Source organism: Petaurus breviceps, unplaced genomic scaffold (assembly GCF_028583685.1).
Source record: "Petaurus breviceps papuanus isolate PSGF00001 unplaced genomic scaffold, PetGlider_PUasm1.0 90537, whole genome shotgun sequence".
NCBI classification, from domain to species: domain Eukaryota; kingdom Metazoa; phylum Chordata; class Mammalia; order Diprotodontia; family Petauridae; genus Petaurus; species Petaurus breviceps.
In genome coordinates this window covers 1,056,847-1,071,697 of record NW_027187271.1, presented here as the reverse complement: position 1 = coordinate 1,071,697, position 14,851 = coordinate 1,056,847, and the positions used below count along the sequence as shown (strand labels likewise).

The 14,851-nt window shown below is 46.5% G+C and overlaps 2 protein-coding genes across 12 annotated transcripts in view; one reads left to right on the top strand and one right to left on the bottom strand.

Annotated features, from left to right (window-relative positions):
• The window catches only part of SRRT (serrate, RNA effector molecule), a 29,851-nt gene extending 20,916 nt beyond the window's left edge, over positions 1 to 8,935 (top strand). For 2 of the 8 annotated variants that reach the window (XM_069063237.1, XM_069063234.1), the window contains exons 6-19: positions 4,332 to 4,510; positions 4,635 to 4,733; positions 4,849 to 4,966; positions 5,104 to 5,270; positions 5,542 to 5,603; positions 5,716 to 5,794; positions 6,025 to 6,213; positions 6,572 to 6,745; positions 6,861 to 7,014; positions 7,171 to 7,364; positions 7,951 to 8,107; positions 8,299 to 8,421; positions 8,516 to 8,648; positions 8,743 to 8,935. In XM_069063237.1, the coding sequence (XP_068919338.1) occupies positions 4,332 to 4,510; positions 4,635 to 4,733; positions 4,849 to 4,966; positions 5,104 to 5,270; positions 5,542 to 5,603; positions 5,716 to 5,794; positions 6,025 to 6,213; positions 6,572 to 6,745; positions 6,861 to 7,014; positions 7,171 to 7,364; positions 7,951 to 8,107; positions 8,299 to 8,421; positions 8,516 to 8,648; positions 8,743 to 8,818 (1,904 nt within the window). In that variant the 3' untranslated portion in view covers positions 8,819 to 8,935. Of the gene's footprint in view, positions 1 to 4,331; positions 4,511 to 4,634; positions 4,734 to 4,848; positions 4,967 to 5,100; positions 5,271 to 5,541; positions 5,604 to 5,715; positions 5,795 to 6,024; positions 6,214 to 6,571; positions 6,746 to 6,860; positions 7,015 to 7,170; positions 7,365 to 7,950; positions 8,108 to 8,298; positions 8,422 to 8,515; positions 8,649 to 8,742 lie in introns of all 8 variants that reach the window. The other 6 variants (XM_069063239.1, XM_069063238.1, XM_069063236.1 and 3 more) reach the window with 4 other exon arrangements.
• The window catches only part of ACHE (acetylcholinesterase (Yt blood group)), a 10,006-nt gene continuing 859 nt past the window's right edge, over positions 5,705 to 14,851 (bottom strand). The window contains exons 2-5 of one of the 4 annotated variants that reach the window (XM_069063243.1): positions 12,854 to 13,917; positions 11,990 to 12,474; positions 11,228 to 11,397; positions 5,705 to 5,779 (exon numbers count right to left, since the gene is read on the bottom strand). In XM_069063243.1, the coding sequence (XP_068919344.1) occupies positions 5,760 to 5,779; positions 11,228 to 11,397; positions 11,990 to 12,474; positions 12,854 to 13,909 (1,731 nt within the window). In that variant the 5' untranslated portion in view covers positions 13,910 to 13,917 and the 3' untranslated portion in view covers positions 5,705 to 5,759. Of the gene's footprint in view, positions 5,780 to 9,082; positions 10,377 to 10,429; positions 10,979 to 11,227; positions 11,398 to 11,989; positions 12,475 to 12,853; positions 13,918 to 14,851 lie in introns of those variants that run through there. The other 3 variants (XM_069063241.1, XM_069063244.1, XM_069063242.1) reach the window with 3 other exon arrangements.

Sequence of the window (14,851 nt, the reverse complement as noted above, 5' to 3'; positions counted from 1 at the left end):
CTTCCCCAGTGATTTGCTTATTGAATAAAGGTGCATTTTTTTGTTCACATTTACCTGTTTATTAAAATTGCTGTCAATGTTCATTAAAATAAGCCCTCCCCTGAAAATAAGCCCTCTGGTGTTTTTCTGTCCAAAAAAAAATTAATAAGACAGTGTCTTATTATCGGGGAAACACGGTAGATCTTATATTATCCTGACTGTGGCTCCATGATACTTCCACTTTTTTTTTTTTTCCTGATCACAGTATTTTCTCTTTGACCTAGGAACTGTGGACTTTCTCTATAAAATTCCTGGGAGTTTTCTTTTTGGGATTAGTAGAGGTGGTTAGTGGATTCTTTCCATTTCTATTTTACCTTCTGGTTCTAGGATATCATGGTAGTTTTCCTTGATGATTTCTTAAAAGAGGATATCTAGGTTCTTTTTTTTAATCATGGCTTTCAGGTAGTCAAATAATTCTTAAATTATCTCTCCTGAATCTGTTTTCCAGGACAGTTGTTTTTCCAATGAGATATTTCATATTTTCTTTTATTTTTTTCCTTCTTTTGACTTCAGTTTTATTGTTTCTTGATGTCATTAGCTTCCACTTACCCAATTCTAATTTGTAAGGCATTTCTATTTTCCTTTTTTTTTTTTTTTTTTTAAATTTAATTTTTTTTTTTTTTTTATATTCTTTTCCTCCCCCCTTCCCATGATTTTTTATAAGTCATTTTTTTTTTTTTTTTTTTTTTTTTTTTTTACAAATTAATTAATTTTTAGTTTTCAACATTCCTTTCCTCCCCCCTTCCCAAGATGGTGTGTAATCCAATGTAGGTCATACATACACATTTTTATCAAGCATATTTTCACATTAGTCATGTTGTATAGAAGAATTTGAACATATGGAAGGAACCATGAGAAAGAAAAAACAAAACAAGAGCAAATAGTGTACTTCGATCTGCATTCAGACTCCTTATTTGTCTGGATGTGGATGGCATTTTCCATCTTGAATCTTTTGGAGTTGTTTTAGGTCTTTATATTCCTAAGAAGAGAGAGCCAAGTCTATCAAAGTCAGTCATCACACATTGTGACTGTTACTGTGTACAATGTTCTCCTGGTTCTGCACACTTCACTCAGCATCATTTCATATAACTCCAGGCTTTTCTGAAGTCTGCTTGCTTATCTTATTTTATTTTGTAGACAATTGGGGTTAAGTAACTTGCACGAGGTTACACGGCCAAGTGTTTCTGGGTGGGTGCTAAGTGTCTGAGCACGGATTCGATCCCCCAGGTCATCCCGACACTGGGGCCAGTGCTCTTACTCGCTGTGCTACCTGGCTGCCCCTTGTTTATCATTTCTTATAGCACAATAGTATTTCATTACATTCATATACTACAACTTGTTCAGCCATTCCCCAGTTGATGGACATACCCTCGATTTCCAATTCTTGACCACTGCGAAAAGAACTGCTATAAATATTTTTGTACATGTGGGTCCTTGCCCCTCTTTTTTCTTTTTTTAAAATTAAATTATTTATTTTTAGTTTCCAAGAAGGAATTTTTCCCTTTTAAATATATTTTAGTTTATGCATTCAGTTCCACAAGTTTTTGAATTCCAAATTTTCTCTTCTTCCTCCAAGATGGCATGTAATCTGATGTGGTTCTACATATACCATCTCATTAAACATATTTTCACAATAGTCAGGCTGTAAAGAATTATAACCAATGGAATGAACCACGAGAAAGAAGAAACAAAACAAAAAAGAGAGATCAAATACTTTGCTTCAGTCTGTATTCAGACTCCATAACTCCTCCGGATGTGGATAGCCCCTTCTATCATGAGTCTTTTGGAGTTGTTTTAGAACCTTGCGTTGCTGAGAAGAGCAACTAACTAAAGTTAGTCATCAAAGATACAGTATGTCTGTAATTGTGTACAATGTTTTCCTGGTTCTGTTCCCCTCACTCAGCATCAGTTCATATAAGTCTTTCCAGGTTATTATGAAGTCTGTCTGCTCCTTATTTCTTATAGCACAATAGTATTCCATTACATTCACATACCACAACTTGTTTATTCACCAATTGATGGGCATCCCCTTGATTTCCAATTCTTTGCCACCACAAAAAGAGCTGCTATATTATTGTGCATAAATGGGTCCTTTCCCCATTTGTATGATCTCTTTGGGATATGGCTCCAGAAGTGGTAGGAATTATTTTCTTCAGTGGATTTTTGTGCTTTTACCATTTGGATTATTCCTATGATTTTTTAGGTATTATTTTCTTCAGTATTTTTTTTAAATCTCCTTTACCAAGTTGTTGACTCTTCTTTCATTACTCATTTCTTTTTCCAGTTTTTTCTGTGCCTCTCTTACTTGATTTTTTAAAATCCTTTTTGAACTCTTCCAGGAATTCTTTTTGGGCATGAGACCAACTTACATTTTTCTTTGAGGTTTTCTATGTAGCTACTTTGACTTTGTCTTCTGAGTTTGTGTTTTGATCTTCCCTGTTACCATAAGTTTCTGTGTTCAGGTTCTTCTTTTGTTGTGTGCTCATTTTTCCAGCTTTTAACTTTATGTTAATGTTGAGCTCTGCTCTCACGGTCAAGGAGGCAACATCCCAAACTTCTTACTGCTATTTTCAGAGTAACTTCTGAGGGTCTGTAAGTTTTCAGTTCTTCTAGGGAGAGGTGTATTTACTACTCTCCTGGCCTGTGACTACAAGCACTTTTCTGCCCTGATACTATGACCAAGGTTCCTGCTGTCCCTGTGGCTGCATGCTCTAGTGTGTTAATGCTTCTCATCACCCTGGGAATATGACCTGGAACCAAGTATAGGCAATGCAACAGAGATCTGTACCCATTGCCATCAAAGGGTCCCTTGTAATCTTCTGACCAGTTGTTTGTGACCCCCTTAACTTCTGAGGGCTCAGAGCTATGGAAACTTCTGCCACCTATTTACTTGCCCCCATACTTGCTGCTAGACTACACTTTTACCCCATTGGGACAGACCTTTTCTGCCGACCTGAGTTGTCTTGGGCTGTAAAATTGCTTTACTTGGTTTTACCACTTCAGAATTTGAGGCTTTTTTTGGGGGGGGGGCTTTTTAAAGGGTTGCCGGCAGGGCAATTGGGGTTAAATGACTTGCCCAAGGTCACTTGCCTAAGCTAGTAAGTGTTAAGTGTCTGAGGTCATATTTGAACACAGGTCCTTTTGATTCCAGGGCTGGTGCTCACTGCGCCACCTAGCTGTTCCTTGAGGCATTATTTTATAGTTGTTGGGAAGGGAAATTTGGGAGAGCCCAACCAAGCCTTTTCTTCACTATTTTCTTCCCACTCAATTCTTAACCCCAAGGATTCTGGCTTCTGACCTCATGCTTAACTGAAAGTGTCTCCAAATTTCTCAGTTGCTAAATGTAATGGCCTTTTTCTTAGTTCCCTTCCTTAATCTCTCTTTAGCATTTGATATTGTTGACCACTGCCTCTTGTAGTTTTGGGGATTCTTCTACTTTTCCTCTTGTCTGACCACTCTTTGGTTTCTGTGTACTGAACCCTAGGGTTCCCCCAGGCTGTGTCCTGGTCCTTCTGTTTCTATGGAATTCTCATTTTCTTATAATAAACTCTTAGATCTATGTATCTAGCCCTCTTCTAAACTATAATTCCACATTACTTGTTGCCAAACAGTATCATTTCTTGCTTCTGTCTGTAACAAATCTCACCATTCATCTCTTTGCTTACCTACATGAGAGCCTAATTCAGAGTCTCATTACTTCTCTTACAGCCTTTCAATAGAACTCCCAGCTTTCAGGTTCACCTCCTTTCCAGTCTGTCTATACAGATCCCAAATATATTTCTGAAATACAGGTCTGACTATATCATTTCTCTTTTCAAAATCTCCAGTGGCTGTCAGTTGCTTAGGATACAATACTCCTTAGCTAGGCAGTAGAAAACCTGGCCCCTAAAAATTCATTCCCGATTACTTTCCTTCATGGTACTTTTATGTATCAGTTAAACATACCAATTTCCCTGTTCCTCCAACTAGTATTTCTTGCCTCTGCCTCTTAAAATTCTTAGCTTCTTTCAAGGCTGAGTGTATATGCATCTCCAAAAGAAAAACTTTTTATGATTTCCCCTAGTAGTTTGTACTGTTTTCCTCCTCAGATTTTCACATATATAAATGGCATGTTGTATTTCTCAAGTAGGATGGGAGTTTCTTGGAGGCAGTGACTTTTCTGTTTTTTTGTCCTCATCACCTAGCACAGTGCCTTGTCCATAGTAGGTACTTACTTTGCTTGTTGAATTTGAAAGCCAAAAACTAATGACTAGGAGGTTTGGGTTGTAACCTCTGAACTTTTTTGTTTGCAGCTGTGATTAAGATGGAAGGAGGCACAGAACATGACCTCCGGATTCTGGACCAGGAAGAGGAGGAAGAGCAGTCAGGGAAACCTGGAGAACCTGGCAAGAAAGAAGATGGACGGGGAGGCTTAGGGCTTGCTGACGGAGAACGAAAAACTGATAAGGATGACAAAGAGGACAGCAAACAGGTTGGGAGTGTTGGGATCCCTGTGAGGTGGGAAAGAGTGGTGGTGGTACCACCTTTAGGGAGAAAAGGACCTCCAGTGTGGATTGTTTGGGACATAAACCTCCATGTTTTTTCTCTGCTTATAGACTGAGAATGATAGTATGTCTGATGATAAAGCCAAAAAACCTGATGGTGATGGGGAGAAAGACGAGAAGAAAGAAGAGCCTGAGAAAGAAGCTAAGAAGGTGGTGGGCCTGTGGTGCAGGGACTGAGCCTTGCAAGGGCGTCAGGTGGGGAGCATGCTCCTGATTTCCTACTCAACCTTTTGACTTTTCAAACCCCACCTGCCATTCTTTACAGAGCAGTAAGAAGAGGAACCGGAAACACAGTGGGGATGACAGCTTTGATGAAGGCAGTGTGTCTGAATCTGAATCTGAGTCAGAGAGTGTCCAGGCTGAGGAGGAGAAGGATGAGGCTGGTGGGTTTAGCTTCCTGTTGATGATCTATGTTTCTTTTTCATGAGGGGGTGGTTAGGTGGATAGAGTTGGGAGGGAGCGAGGGGTATAAGATTGTTTACTTCTCTCCGCCCACTGGCATCCCCAATTCACACAGAAGAAACTGCCAAGGAGAAGGAGAAGCCCAAAGAGGAAGATCGAGAAAAGCCTAAAGAAAAGCCCAAGGAAACACTTGGACTAGAAATCAAACCCCGACCTCTACACAAGACTTGCTCCCTCTTCATGCGCAATATTGCACCCAATATCCCTCGGGCTGAGATTATCTCTGTGAGTGAGATGGGGATACATTATTTTGTCAAGGCAGGTGTTTGTGAGTAGTTTGCAGCAGTTTGTGATGATACACACATAGATATCTCAAGGTTATCCTTTATCCCTCTTATATCATGTCCTCATTATGGAGGACCAATTAATGCTCTCTTCCTTTGGTTCCCCCTAACTGGTAAGGGAAGGAAATAAGGGGCAGTAACCCAAGTTCTTGGGGACTTGGAAGAAGACAAATGTGAATTACAAATATACCTGTTTCCTTTTCTCCTCCCAGCTGTGTAAGAAATACCCAGGCTTCATGCGTGTGGCTTTGTCAGAACCCCAGCCTGAGAGGAGGTGAGCTGTGAGGGACAGGATCTTTTGGTACCCTGAGGGGGATGGGTTAGGTAAGGTGAGATTGATGAAGATTATTTTGAAGTGTTACATACCTACCACCACCTTTGCCTAGATTTTTCCGTCGAGGTTGGGTGACTTTTGATCGAAGTGTTAACATCAAGGAAATCTGCTGGAACCTGCAGAATATCAGGGTGAGTGCCATAGAGGGAATAAATTATGTAGGGTTGTATATGAGACTGGGCAAGATCTGTTGAGAGGTATGGTCATATCTGTCTTCATTTGATAAGCTTTACCAATTACTTCTCTAAAGGACTTCACAGTTCCTAGTAGTATAAACCCATGGCCATTTTCAGGGTATCCTGGATTCTTTTCTCTTCCTTCAGGGTTGTCCCTGAGTAGCTTTCTAATTGTTTTTCTGTAGCTTCGGGAGTGTGAGTTGAGTCCTGGTGTGAATCGAGATTTAACTCGACGAGTCCGTAATGTCAATGGCATCACTCAACACAAACAGATTGTACGAAACGACATCAAGCTGGCTGCCAAGCTGATTCACACTCTGGATGATAGGACCCAACTTTGGGGGGCTGATTCTGGGACACCTCCCTTGCCCACGGTCAGTGATTGCATCTGGGTTATAATTACTTTTCCTTTGTGATTTTTATAAGACTTTTCTACTGTCATCATTGCCCCCCCTTTCCTCCCCTTCCCTACTGTGGGTCTGCAGCCTATTGTAGGCTGGACAAAAGTCAAGACATTACCAATCTAAAAATCACTATCATTTTATTTCCACACACAATTTAATAGTAAGAATCCCTCCTCACCTTTCAAATTCTGCCTTCCTGAATAGGGAAGCTCTGCGCTATCACAGCCAGATGTTTGGTAAGCAGCCCATTTCAGCCAAACTGGGGAGGTGCCCTTATTCCTTTCTTTTAAACTTTCTCCCTACCTTCAACCCCCTTCCCCCAATTCAGAGCCTGCCCTCTCAGAATCCAATCCTGAAGAATATCACTGATTACCTGATTGAGGAAGTGAGTGCTGAAGAGGAAGAGCTACTAGGAAACAGTGGAGGGGGACCCCCTGAGGAGCCTCCCAAGGAGGGGAATCCAGCTGAAATTAATGTGGAACGAGATGAAAAGCTGCTGAAGGTGAGGGGTTATTACCTGTATATATATTAGGGACAGGGTATTAATAGGGGTGTGGAGAGGTCAAGGGGCAAGGCAGCATGAGTAAAGAATGTCTTGATACCACGTGTCTGTGCAGGTTCTTGACAAACTCCTTCTGTACTTACGGATTGTGCACTCTTTGGACTATTACAACACCTGTGAATATCCCAATGAGGATGAAATGCCCAACAGATGTGGCATCATTCATGTTCGAGGACCTGTACCCCCAAATCGCATCAGCCATGGAGAAGGTAAGACATCCATATCTGCCCTTGTTCCTCCTTTCTCTACTTATCCATTTCATCTTCAGTAGAATTTACTTCTAACTATCCTCATCTGTGATTTTTTTTTCTTATCTCCTTTCCTCTAGCTCTGTATTTCACCCTGATATTCTTCTCTTACCACAGTGGTAGAATGGCAGAAGACATTTGAGGAGAAGCTGACACCCTTGTTGAGTGTTCGGGAGTCTTTATCAGAGGACGAAGCCCAGAAGATGGGACGCAAAGACCCTGAGCAAGAAGTGGAAAAATTTGTCACTTCCAACACCCAGGAGCTGGGCAAAGACAAGTGGCTATGCCCCCTCAGTGGCAAGAAATTCAAGGTTAGGAATGGTGGAGGAGAAGGGTTCTGGATGTCTTAGGGAATTTTGAAAGGGGGAAAAAATTGTAGCATAACAGAGACCTGGAACAAACAGGAGAGATAATTTAAGAATTACTAGGCTACCTGAAAGCTATAATCAAAAAAAAATGGACAGCATCTCTCCAAGAGATCCTGGACAGCATCTCTCCAAGAAATTATCAAGTAATATTGTCCTGATATCCTAGAACCAGAGGGTAAAATAGTAATTGAAAGAATCCACAAAGGAGTTGGGGAAGTTAGATCTGTTTTTGCTTTTCTAGGGGCAGCTAGATGGCACAGTGGATAGAATACTGGGCCTGGAGTCAGGGAGACCTGAGTTCAGATGTGGCCTCAGACACACTTCCTAACTGTGTGACCCTAGTCAAGTCACTTAACCTCTGTTTGCCTTAAGGCAGAAGAAGTGGAGAACTCCAGTATCTTTGTCAGTAAAACCTCATAGAGGGTATGATCCACAGGGTCATGAAGAGACTGAACAACAGTTTGTCCTTCCTAATTGTTTTGGGGAGCCATGGATAAAGTTGTGTTTTAACTTTTCTTTTCTGGCCCAGGGCCCTGAGTTTGTACGTAAGCACATCTTCAACAAACATGCTGAAAAAATTGAAGAAGTAAAGAAAGAGGTGGCTTTTTTCAACAATTTCCTCACTGATGCCAAGCGGCCTGCACTGCCTGAGGTCAAGCCAGCTCAACCACCTGGTCCTGCTCAAAGTAAGAAGTGCTTCATGGAGATTCTAATTTGTCTCACTCTGGGAAATCTAAGACTTCTAGCTCTTAACCAACCTGTTACACTCTTAAAATGTCATTTGTTACTACCCTTTCCCAGGCATTCTTTCCCAGTTTTCTAGGACACTCATTGCCATGAATCCATCCTCCCCTTGTCCCCCTCCCCCCTTACGCAGTAATTCATGTTCCGGTCCGTGCTGTACTCCCCCCAGGCCTGACAGGACTTCCCTACCCACACCAGACACCCCAGGGCCTGATGCCTTATGGTCAGCCTCGGCCACCTATCCTTGGCTATGGAGGTGAGTGTAAAGGAAGGATGAATGGAATCATCTGGGCAAGTTGGGAAAAAATTGGAGAAACAATAGAGATCCTTAACATATATCTCATTTACAGCTGCTGCTGTCCGTCCCACAGTCCCTACAGGAGGACCCCCATATGGTGGCCCCCACGCTCCATATGGTGCTGGCCGTGGCAACTATGACTCATTCCGTGGCCAGGGTGGTTATCCTGGGAAGCCCCGAAACCGGTAAGATTTGAGATTACTGGATTTCACATGTTTTCTCTTTTCTACCCCAGTTTTAATAAGTCTGGCTTCCCTCTTGTTTGATTACTTTTCACAGGATGGTTCGTGGTGACCCTAGGGCAATTGTGGAATATCGTGACCTGGATGCCCCTGAAGATGTTGACTTTTTCTGAATGAGATTCCTTGCCCAACTGCTGTATCCATAATTCCCTCCCCCTTTCAAATCCAAAATAATTTTTTGTATGTTCAGCCCTACTGCCAATAAACAGCTTTCCACATGACTGGGGCAACTGGGTGTGCAGAGTGCCTGTGGCAGGTATGAGCTACAGAAGGATCACAGGTGCCTAAGACCTTTTTTATTTATTGACTTTATCCTTCTGAAGTTGGGATGAAGAATCACATGTAAAAGGAAGATTCCTTTAACATCTGGTGTCTGCCATTAGTTTTCACAGGTTCTGAGTGTTTGCTGGCTATAGAGCATCTAGTCCTTAAGACTAGAAAGAGATGGAAGCTTAGTCATTTTATATTAGTCTCTCAGGTCAGGCTTTATCCCCATTTTCCTGGAGTCATAAATTCTCAAGACACTAGTTGTAGAAGGATTTGGAATCAAAAGTTGTGCCTATTGCCAGCTCACCTAACCAACTTGTCACCATTCATGGTTCCATAGAGCTTCCTGGTTAAGTGGAAAGATAGTCACTCTGAATTTTGAAAGCCAGAAGGCCTATCTCTTGTCTCTGTCACAGCCTACTGGACCTTCTGGTGTAGAATATACTTTGGGAACCTGTTTTATCAGGCCAGGAACAGAGTTGCAACAGCCTGTACCCAACAACCATAAGCCCACCCCTTGTTATCCAACCCATCCCAGAAGTGTTCAGGCAGGCTGAGTTAGGCAGGTTGGGCCCAGGCTCAGGAGTGCATTGGAAAGCAGGTCCTAGTTTTTATGTGTAGAGGAAGAAATTTGAATTTGCACACTCCAGGTTTTGGGGGCACTGGGCAAAGATAAGTGGGGAGTAGCAACGAGCACATTTTGAGATGCTGGACCTGATGGCCCTTCCTTTGGTTTGGAGGGTGCTAGCTCTTGCCAGGGCAGGTTGAAAATTACCTTGGTAGCCCTGAGGCTTAAACAAGACCCTTTTTTTTTTTTTTCAACACCACCCCTTTCCTTCGTGGCTGGCTCTGGAAAGGTTATGAGGCACGTCAAGAGGGGGCTTCTAAGCGTTCCCCCAATGCAGCAGCAGCCCCACCTCTTACATTAAGCCTTTAGGTGCTGCCCAGGACCTGCCCACAATAACATGGGTACCAAAGCTTCGCTCACCTATCTCCCGAGCCCAGGGCTTTGCCCAGCCCCGCTCCCCCCACCAGGCTCACACAAACTCTGTGACTATGTTTATTGGCGGCCCAGAGGGGCGAAGGCACCGCGGGGGGAGGGGACTCGGCCCCGGACATGCAGGGGGCGGAGAGAGCCCTGGAGGTTGGGGCCAGCCCCGCGGCTTTATCCGTGTTATATCCCAGCCCTGAAATAAATAGTATATACAGCTGTGAGGCTGGGGACAGGGGGGAGGCCAACTTCCTGGAGTGGCGAGGGAGGATCCGAGGGTCCCGAGGCCCCTCACAGGTCAGAGCAGCGCTCCTGTTTGCTGTAATGGTCGAACTGGTTCTTCCAGTGAACCATGTAGGAGCTCCAGCGGTGGAACTCCGCCTTCCACTGGCGTTCCGCCTCATCCAGGCTATCTGCGAGGGCGGCCGGTGGCCGTGGCGGGGAGTTCCGAGGGACATGGGCGGGCGTAGGGGAAGACATTGGAGGGGAGTGGGGCGGAGAGGGAGAAACAGGAGAGAGGATGAAAGCGGAAGAAATGCCACAAACGAATGACCGGGACGGTGATGAAGGGGACAAGGGGCGGCAGAAGACGAGGGAGGAGAAAAGAGAAGAGAGTTGAGAAAGAACAGCCCCGTGCAGGGCGGACTGGTGGTGTTGAAACAACCAAGAGACTCTCAGCCTCCCCTCTATATTCATGCGAAGGATGCAAACTATTATTCTATAAAAATATTTGCCTTTTTCACGTAAACAACAAACTGGTGGAGGGGTGTGTCCCATCTAGCGCTCTCCCTCAGCCAGAGCTCTCGCGGGGCGGGGCGGGAGGGGCGTGAATGTGGAGCTCCCTGACACCGGGGCCCCTCCCTTTGGCCGCTCCGGCTCTCCGGGTCGGGGGAGGGGTGGAGGGTGTGTTATCGCAACCAGAGGAGGAGCGGGAGGAGGACATAGCGGCCAAGACAGCGCCCTGGGGCAGCCCCACCTCCGGCCGGGCTAGGGCTGGAGCACGGGGCATCCCTGACTAGGAAGGGAAGGGGGAAGAAGAGAGTGGGTTACACCTTGATGGGATGAGATATGGGGCAACAAGACGGCTTCCCCGAGGCTCCGCAACCTTCCCAGCCCCCACCATTCCCCGAGGATCCTGCAAACACCCACTCATCCCACCCAACCTGCTGCCCAGCCTGCTTCTGGCCTCCCACCGTAGGCCCTCCCCCCGCCCCCTTTCTAATGTGTCCTCCCCTAAACCTTCCTCTCCTAGATAGCCGCTTACCGGTAGCGCTGAGCAACTTCGGCAGGAATCGGTTCCAGAAGGCGCAGGCCTGCGCGCGTAGCCCTCTCCGTACTTCCAGCGGCCGCAGGTTGAGGCTTACGTATTGCTGAGCCCCCGCGGTGTAGGGAGGCCAGCGCGGGGCTTCGCGCTCCCGGGGCTCGTTGGGATCGCTGGGGGGAAGGGCGAGGGCGAGATCAGAGCCAGGTCTGCCAGGAGCTGCGCCTCCTCCTTTCCCCTCTGTACTTGACTCTACCTCATCCCGTAGCATCTTCATTTTCCCCATATGTAGTGCCTGGCACATAGTAGGCTTCTAATGCTTATTGACTATTGCCTTTTCTCTTCTCTCCTGTCTCCTCCCCTGTCCCCCCATCAAAGAGAGGCTTTGGATTTGCAATCAGAGGATTTGTGTTCAAATCCCATCTCTGCCACTTATCTGTGTGGGCTTGAGCAACTTCATTTACTTCATCTCTAAAATGAGGTGGTTGAACCTTTCAGTTCCAGATCCTTTGGTTTCCCCATCTCTTCTCTCCCTCCTCATCTCTTTCTCCCAGTCTCCCTCATCTCAGCCATCTTTTTCCTTTTTCACAGTTTAACAGTCATCTTTCTCTTTCATTACTCTTTTACCCCTTTTCACCTTTCATCTTTCTGCCTCATCTTTCCTCCTCCGTACCCAATTACTCCCAGTTTCTCTATTTTTCTCCTTGCTTGTTCCTCATCTGAATCTTAGAAATTTTATTCCATCACTCTCCCAGCCCTACTGACCCAGTACGGGCAAAGTTGGCCCAGTATCTCATCAGGCGACGGGCAAGGATTCTTTCAGGACCAGTGTAGTTGAGTGTTGGTTCAAGGGGGAGGCCAAAGATAAATTCAATCTCGTAGCCATGTGGGACACCCATCCAGAGGGGCCAGGACAATGTAGAGGCTCGATGGTCAAAGACATAGGCATAAACACGGGCACCTTGTGCAGCAAGTCCTCCTGCTAGCTGGGCCACAGGGCACACCACATTGTGGTCACCTACAACATCACCCAAGGCCTCACGAAGCCGTGCAGGGTCATCAGGATGTAGCCAGTCCGTGTAGTGCAGAACTACAGCCTCTGCTGCCAGCTCACTTGCTTGAGGGACTCCAACCTGCACTCCAGCCAGGAATTGGGCCCGATTGATCAGAGACTCATTATCTTTGCTGAAGCCTGGGGCACCATAGACCAGGAAATAGGAGCCCTCATCCTGTACTACACCTACCAGCACCTGAGAAGAACAGGACAAAGAGAGTAGAGACCAAAAAAAAAAGTCAAAGAGAGATACGAAGAAAAACAGGAACCAAGAGTGGGGAGAGATGAAAAGAGAGATCAGGACAGATAGGAATAGAGAGTCCAAGAGAAGCAAATAGGACACACATAGAGAACAAAAGAGAAAATGTGTCAGATTGGGGAGAAAAAGAGGTATTAAATACATTTGTAAGATTGGGGAGAAAAGAAATACATTGACCTTCATTCCTTTCTTTTCCTTCCCCAGTAAGCTATTTTTTGGGTCCAAGTATGCTTAAGGGTAGGCCAAGTGAAATGAGAGGTGAAAGGATTTCTGAATTTGGGGGATTAATGAATGAGTAGCCAGAAACCACAATTACCTGCAGGCCATGAAAGTCCCCCGCATTGATGAGGGCCTCAGGAGTATCACTCAGGAAGTCTCCATCCACAACAGGAACAAAGGAGAATCGGAAGACACTTTGTTGGGGTAGCACCTGCCATTCCTGGTCCACAAGATCCTGAGCTGGACGGGTCCTCAAGCAGACCACCAGCTCAGTGTCATTGCTGCCAGTGGGACAGCCCACCAACCGGGCCAGTAAGGTGGCTCGTCTCCGAGCCTCACCTGCTCCCACAGTGGCCCAGGGTCCATTGGGAGCCCCGCTCTGTAACACTGCCTTATGGAATAGCCCACGGCTTGGAGGTGAAAGCAGGTGCATGCCTACAGAGGCAGCTCCAGCACTTTCCCCAAAGAGTGTCACTGACCTTGGGTCCCCTCCAAAGGCTGCCACATTGTCCTGCACCCACTGCATTGCCAGACGCTGGTCCAGCAGCCCCACGTTGCCTGGTGCCTCCCGGCTCCCTGGCAGTGCCAGGAAGCCAAAGGCACCAACTCGATAATTCATGGAAATAAGCACAGTGCCCTCAACCCTGGCCAGGAATCGTCCATCATAAACATCAAGGGAGGAGGCCCCACTGTAAAAGCCACCCCCATAGATCCAGACCAGGACTGGTGCAGGAACCACTGGTCGGGGGGAGGGTGTCCACACATTGAGATATAGGCAGTCCTCACTTAACTCCCGATTAGGGTTCCACATCTCAGACCCTTGGAAACCTGGATACAGGTTGTCCACATATTGGTAGCAGACACTCTGGAAGGATGTGGCATCCAGGACCCCATTCCATGCTCGTTTGGGTTCTGGAGGCAAGAAGCGCCTAGGTCCCACGGGGGGCTCAGCAAAGGGAATACCCAGAAAGGCAGAAACAGGCCCCCCTGGGGCATTGAGGTGAATCCCACGAAGCTTGCCTTCCTTTACTGTCACCAGCAGGTCAGGATCCTCAATGGTTTCAGCCTCTATCCCCCTGCCCAGGAGGAAGAGGAGGAAGAGAAGGGGTTGGGAAGGACTATGGAGAAGCAGTAGAGATAGTTGAATGGCCATCCTGGTGCCTGCAAGGGTAAAGAGAGACAGGGGGAGAGATGGCCAAGCAGGGAGGAGAGGGAAGAGACTGTCAGAAAGCAAGAAGGAGATTAGGATTTTGATGTAGTAGTTATCATGAAGAGACAGAAGAGGAAGGGCAAGCTGATAGTGACAGAGAAAGTCCCAAGGACCCGACCCTTTAGCTTTATCCTCTTTGGGTTGTGTAGACTGAGATGGAGCTGTGGAAGGGTTATGTGGCACCCAAAGCTACAGTCCACGGAGGGTGGGACCAGAGAGAATTTGGGGAAGTTGAAGACCAAGAAGAGAGAAAAGGACTCTCGTAATTGTCCTTGGGTCAGGAGTTCTGGGGTTGTGCCAGGAATCTGCCTCAGACTCCTTCCCACTCCCGATCCTTACCCTGACCTGTTCTGGCCCCATCCCTTGGCACAGAGGCCTAGTTCTGCGCCGGTTCCCGTCAGCTGCTGTGCTCTTCCCCAGAACCAGCTGCCCTCGGTGACCCGCTCCCCTTTCCCCACCCACCCTCCCCACCTTCCCAATACTGTGCACTGGGACTGCAGTTCCAGTATCCTGCCAGCTAGGGTCAGCAGCCACTGACAAAAGTGCATCATCTTACTTTCCCCTACCCCCGCCCCCATCTCTCCTCACCCCCTTCAATGCACCCCCCTTCCAACCCAGGAGCTGAGCAGCAGGGTGCGGGAATCTTAGACTTTTGGCAAGGGCGCAAGGGTTAGGAGTCTGAAGAGGACATGGGATACCTAGGTTACTAAGGAGTCCAGTGGTCTCCAGATCCAGGGGACGGTGAGGGGCGGAGGGTAGATGTTGGGAAGAGAGGAACGGACGGCCAGCAGGCCTCTATTTTGGGGACAGCAGCTGCTGCTGTTCCGGTATTTCCATCCAGGGATCAAAATTCCCCAGATCAGGACGGAAATCCCCCCCCCCCCC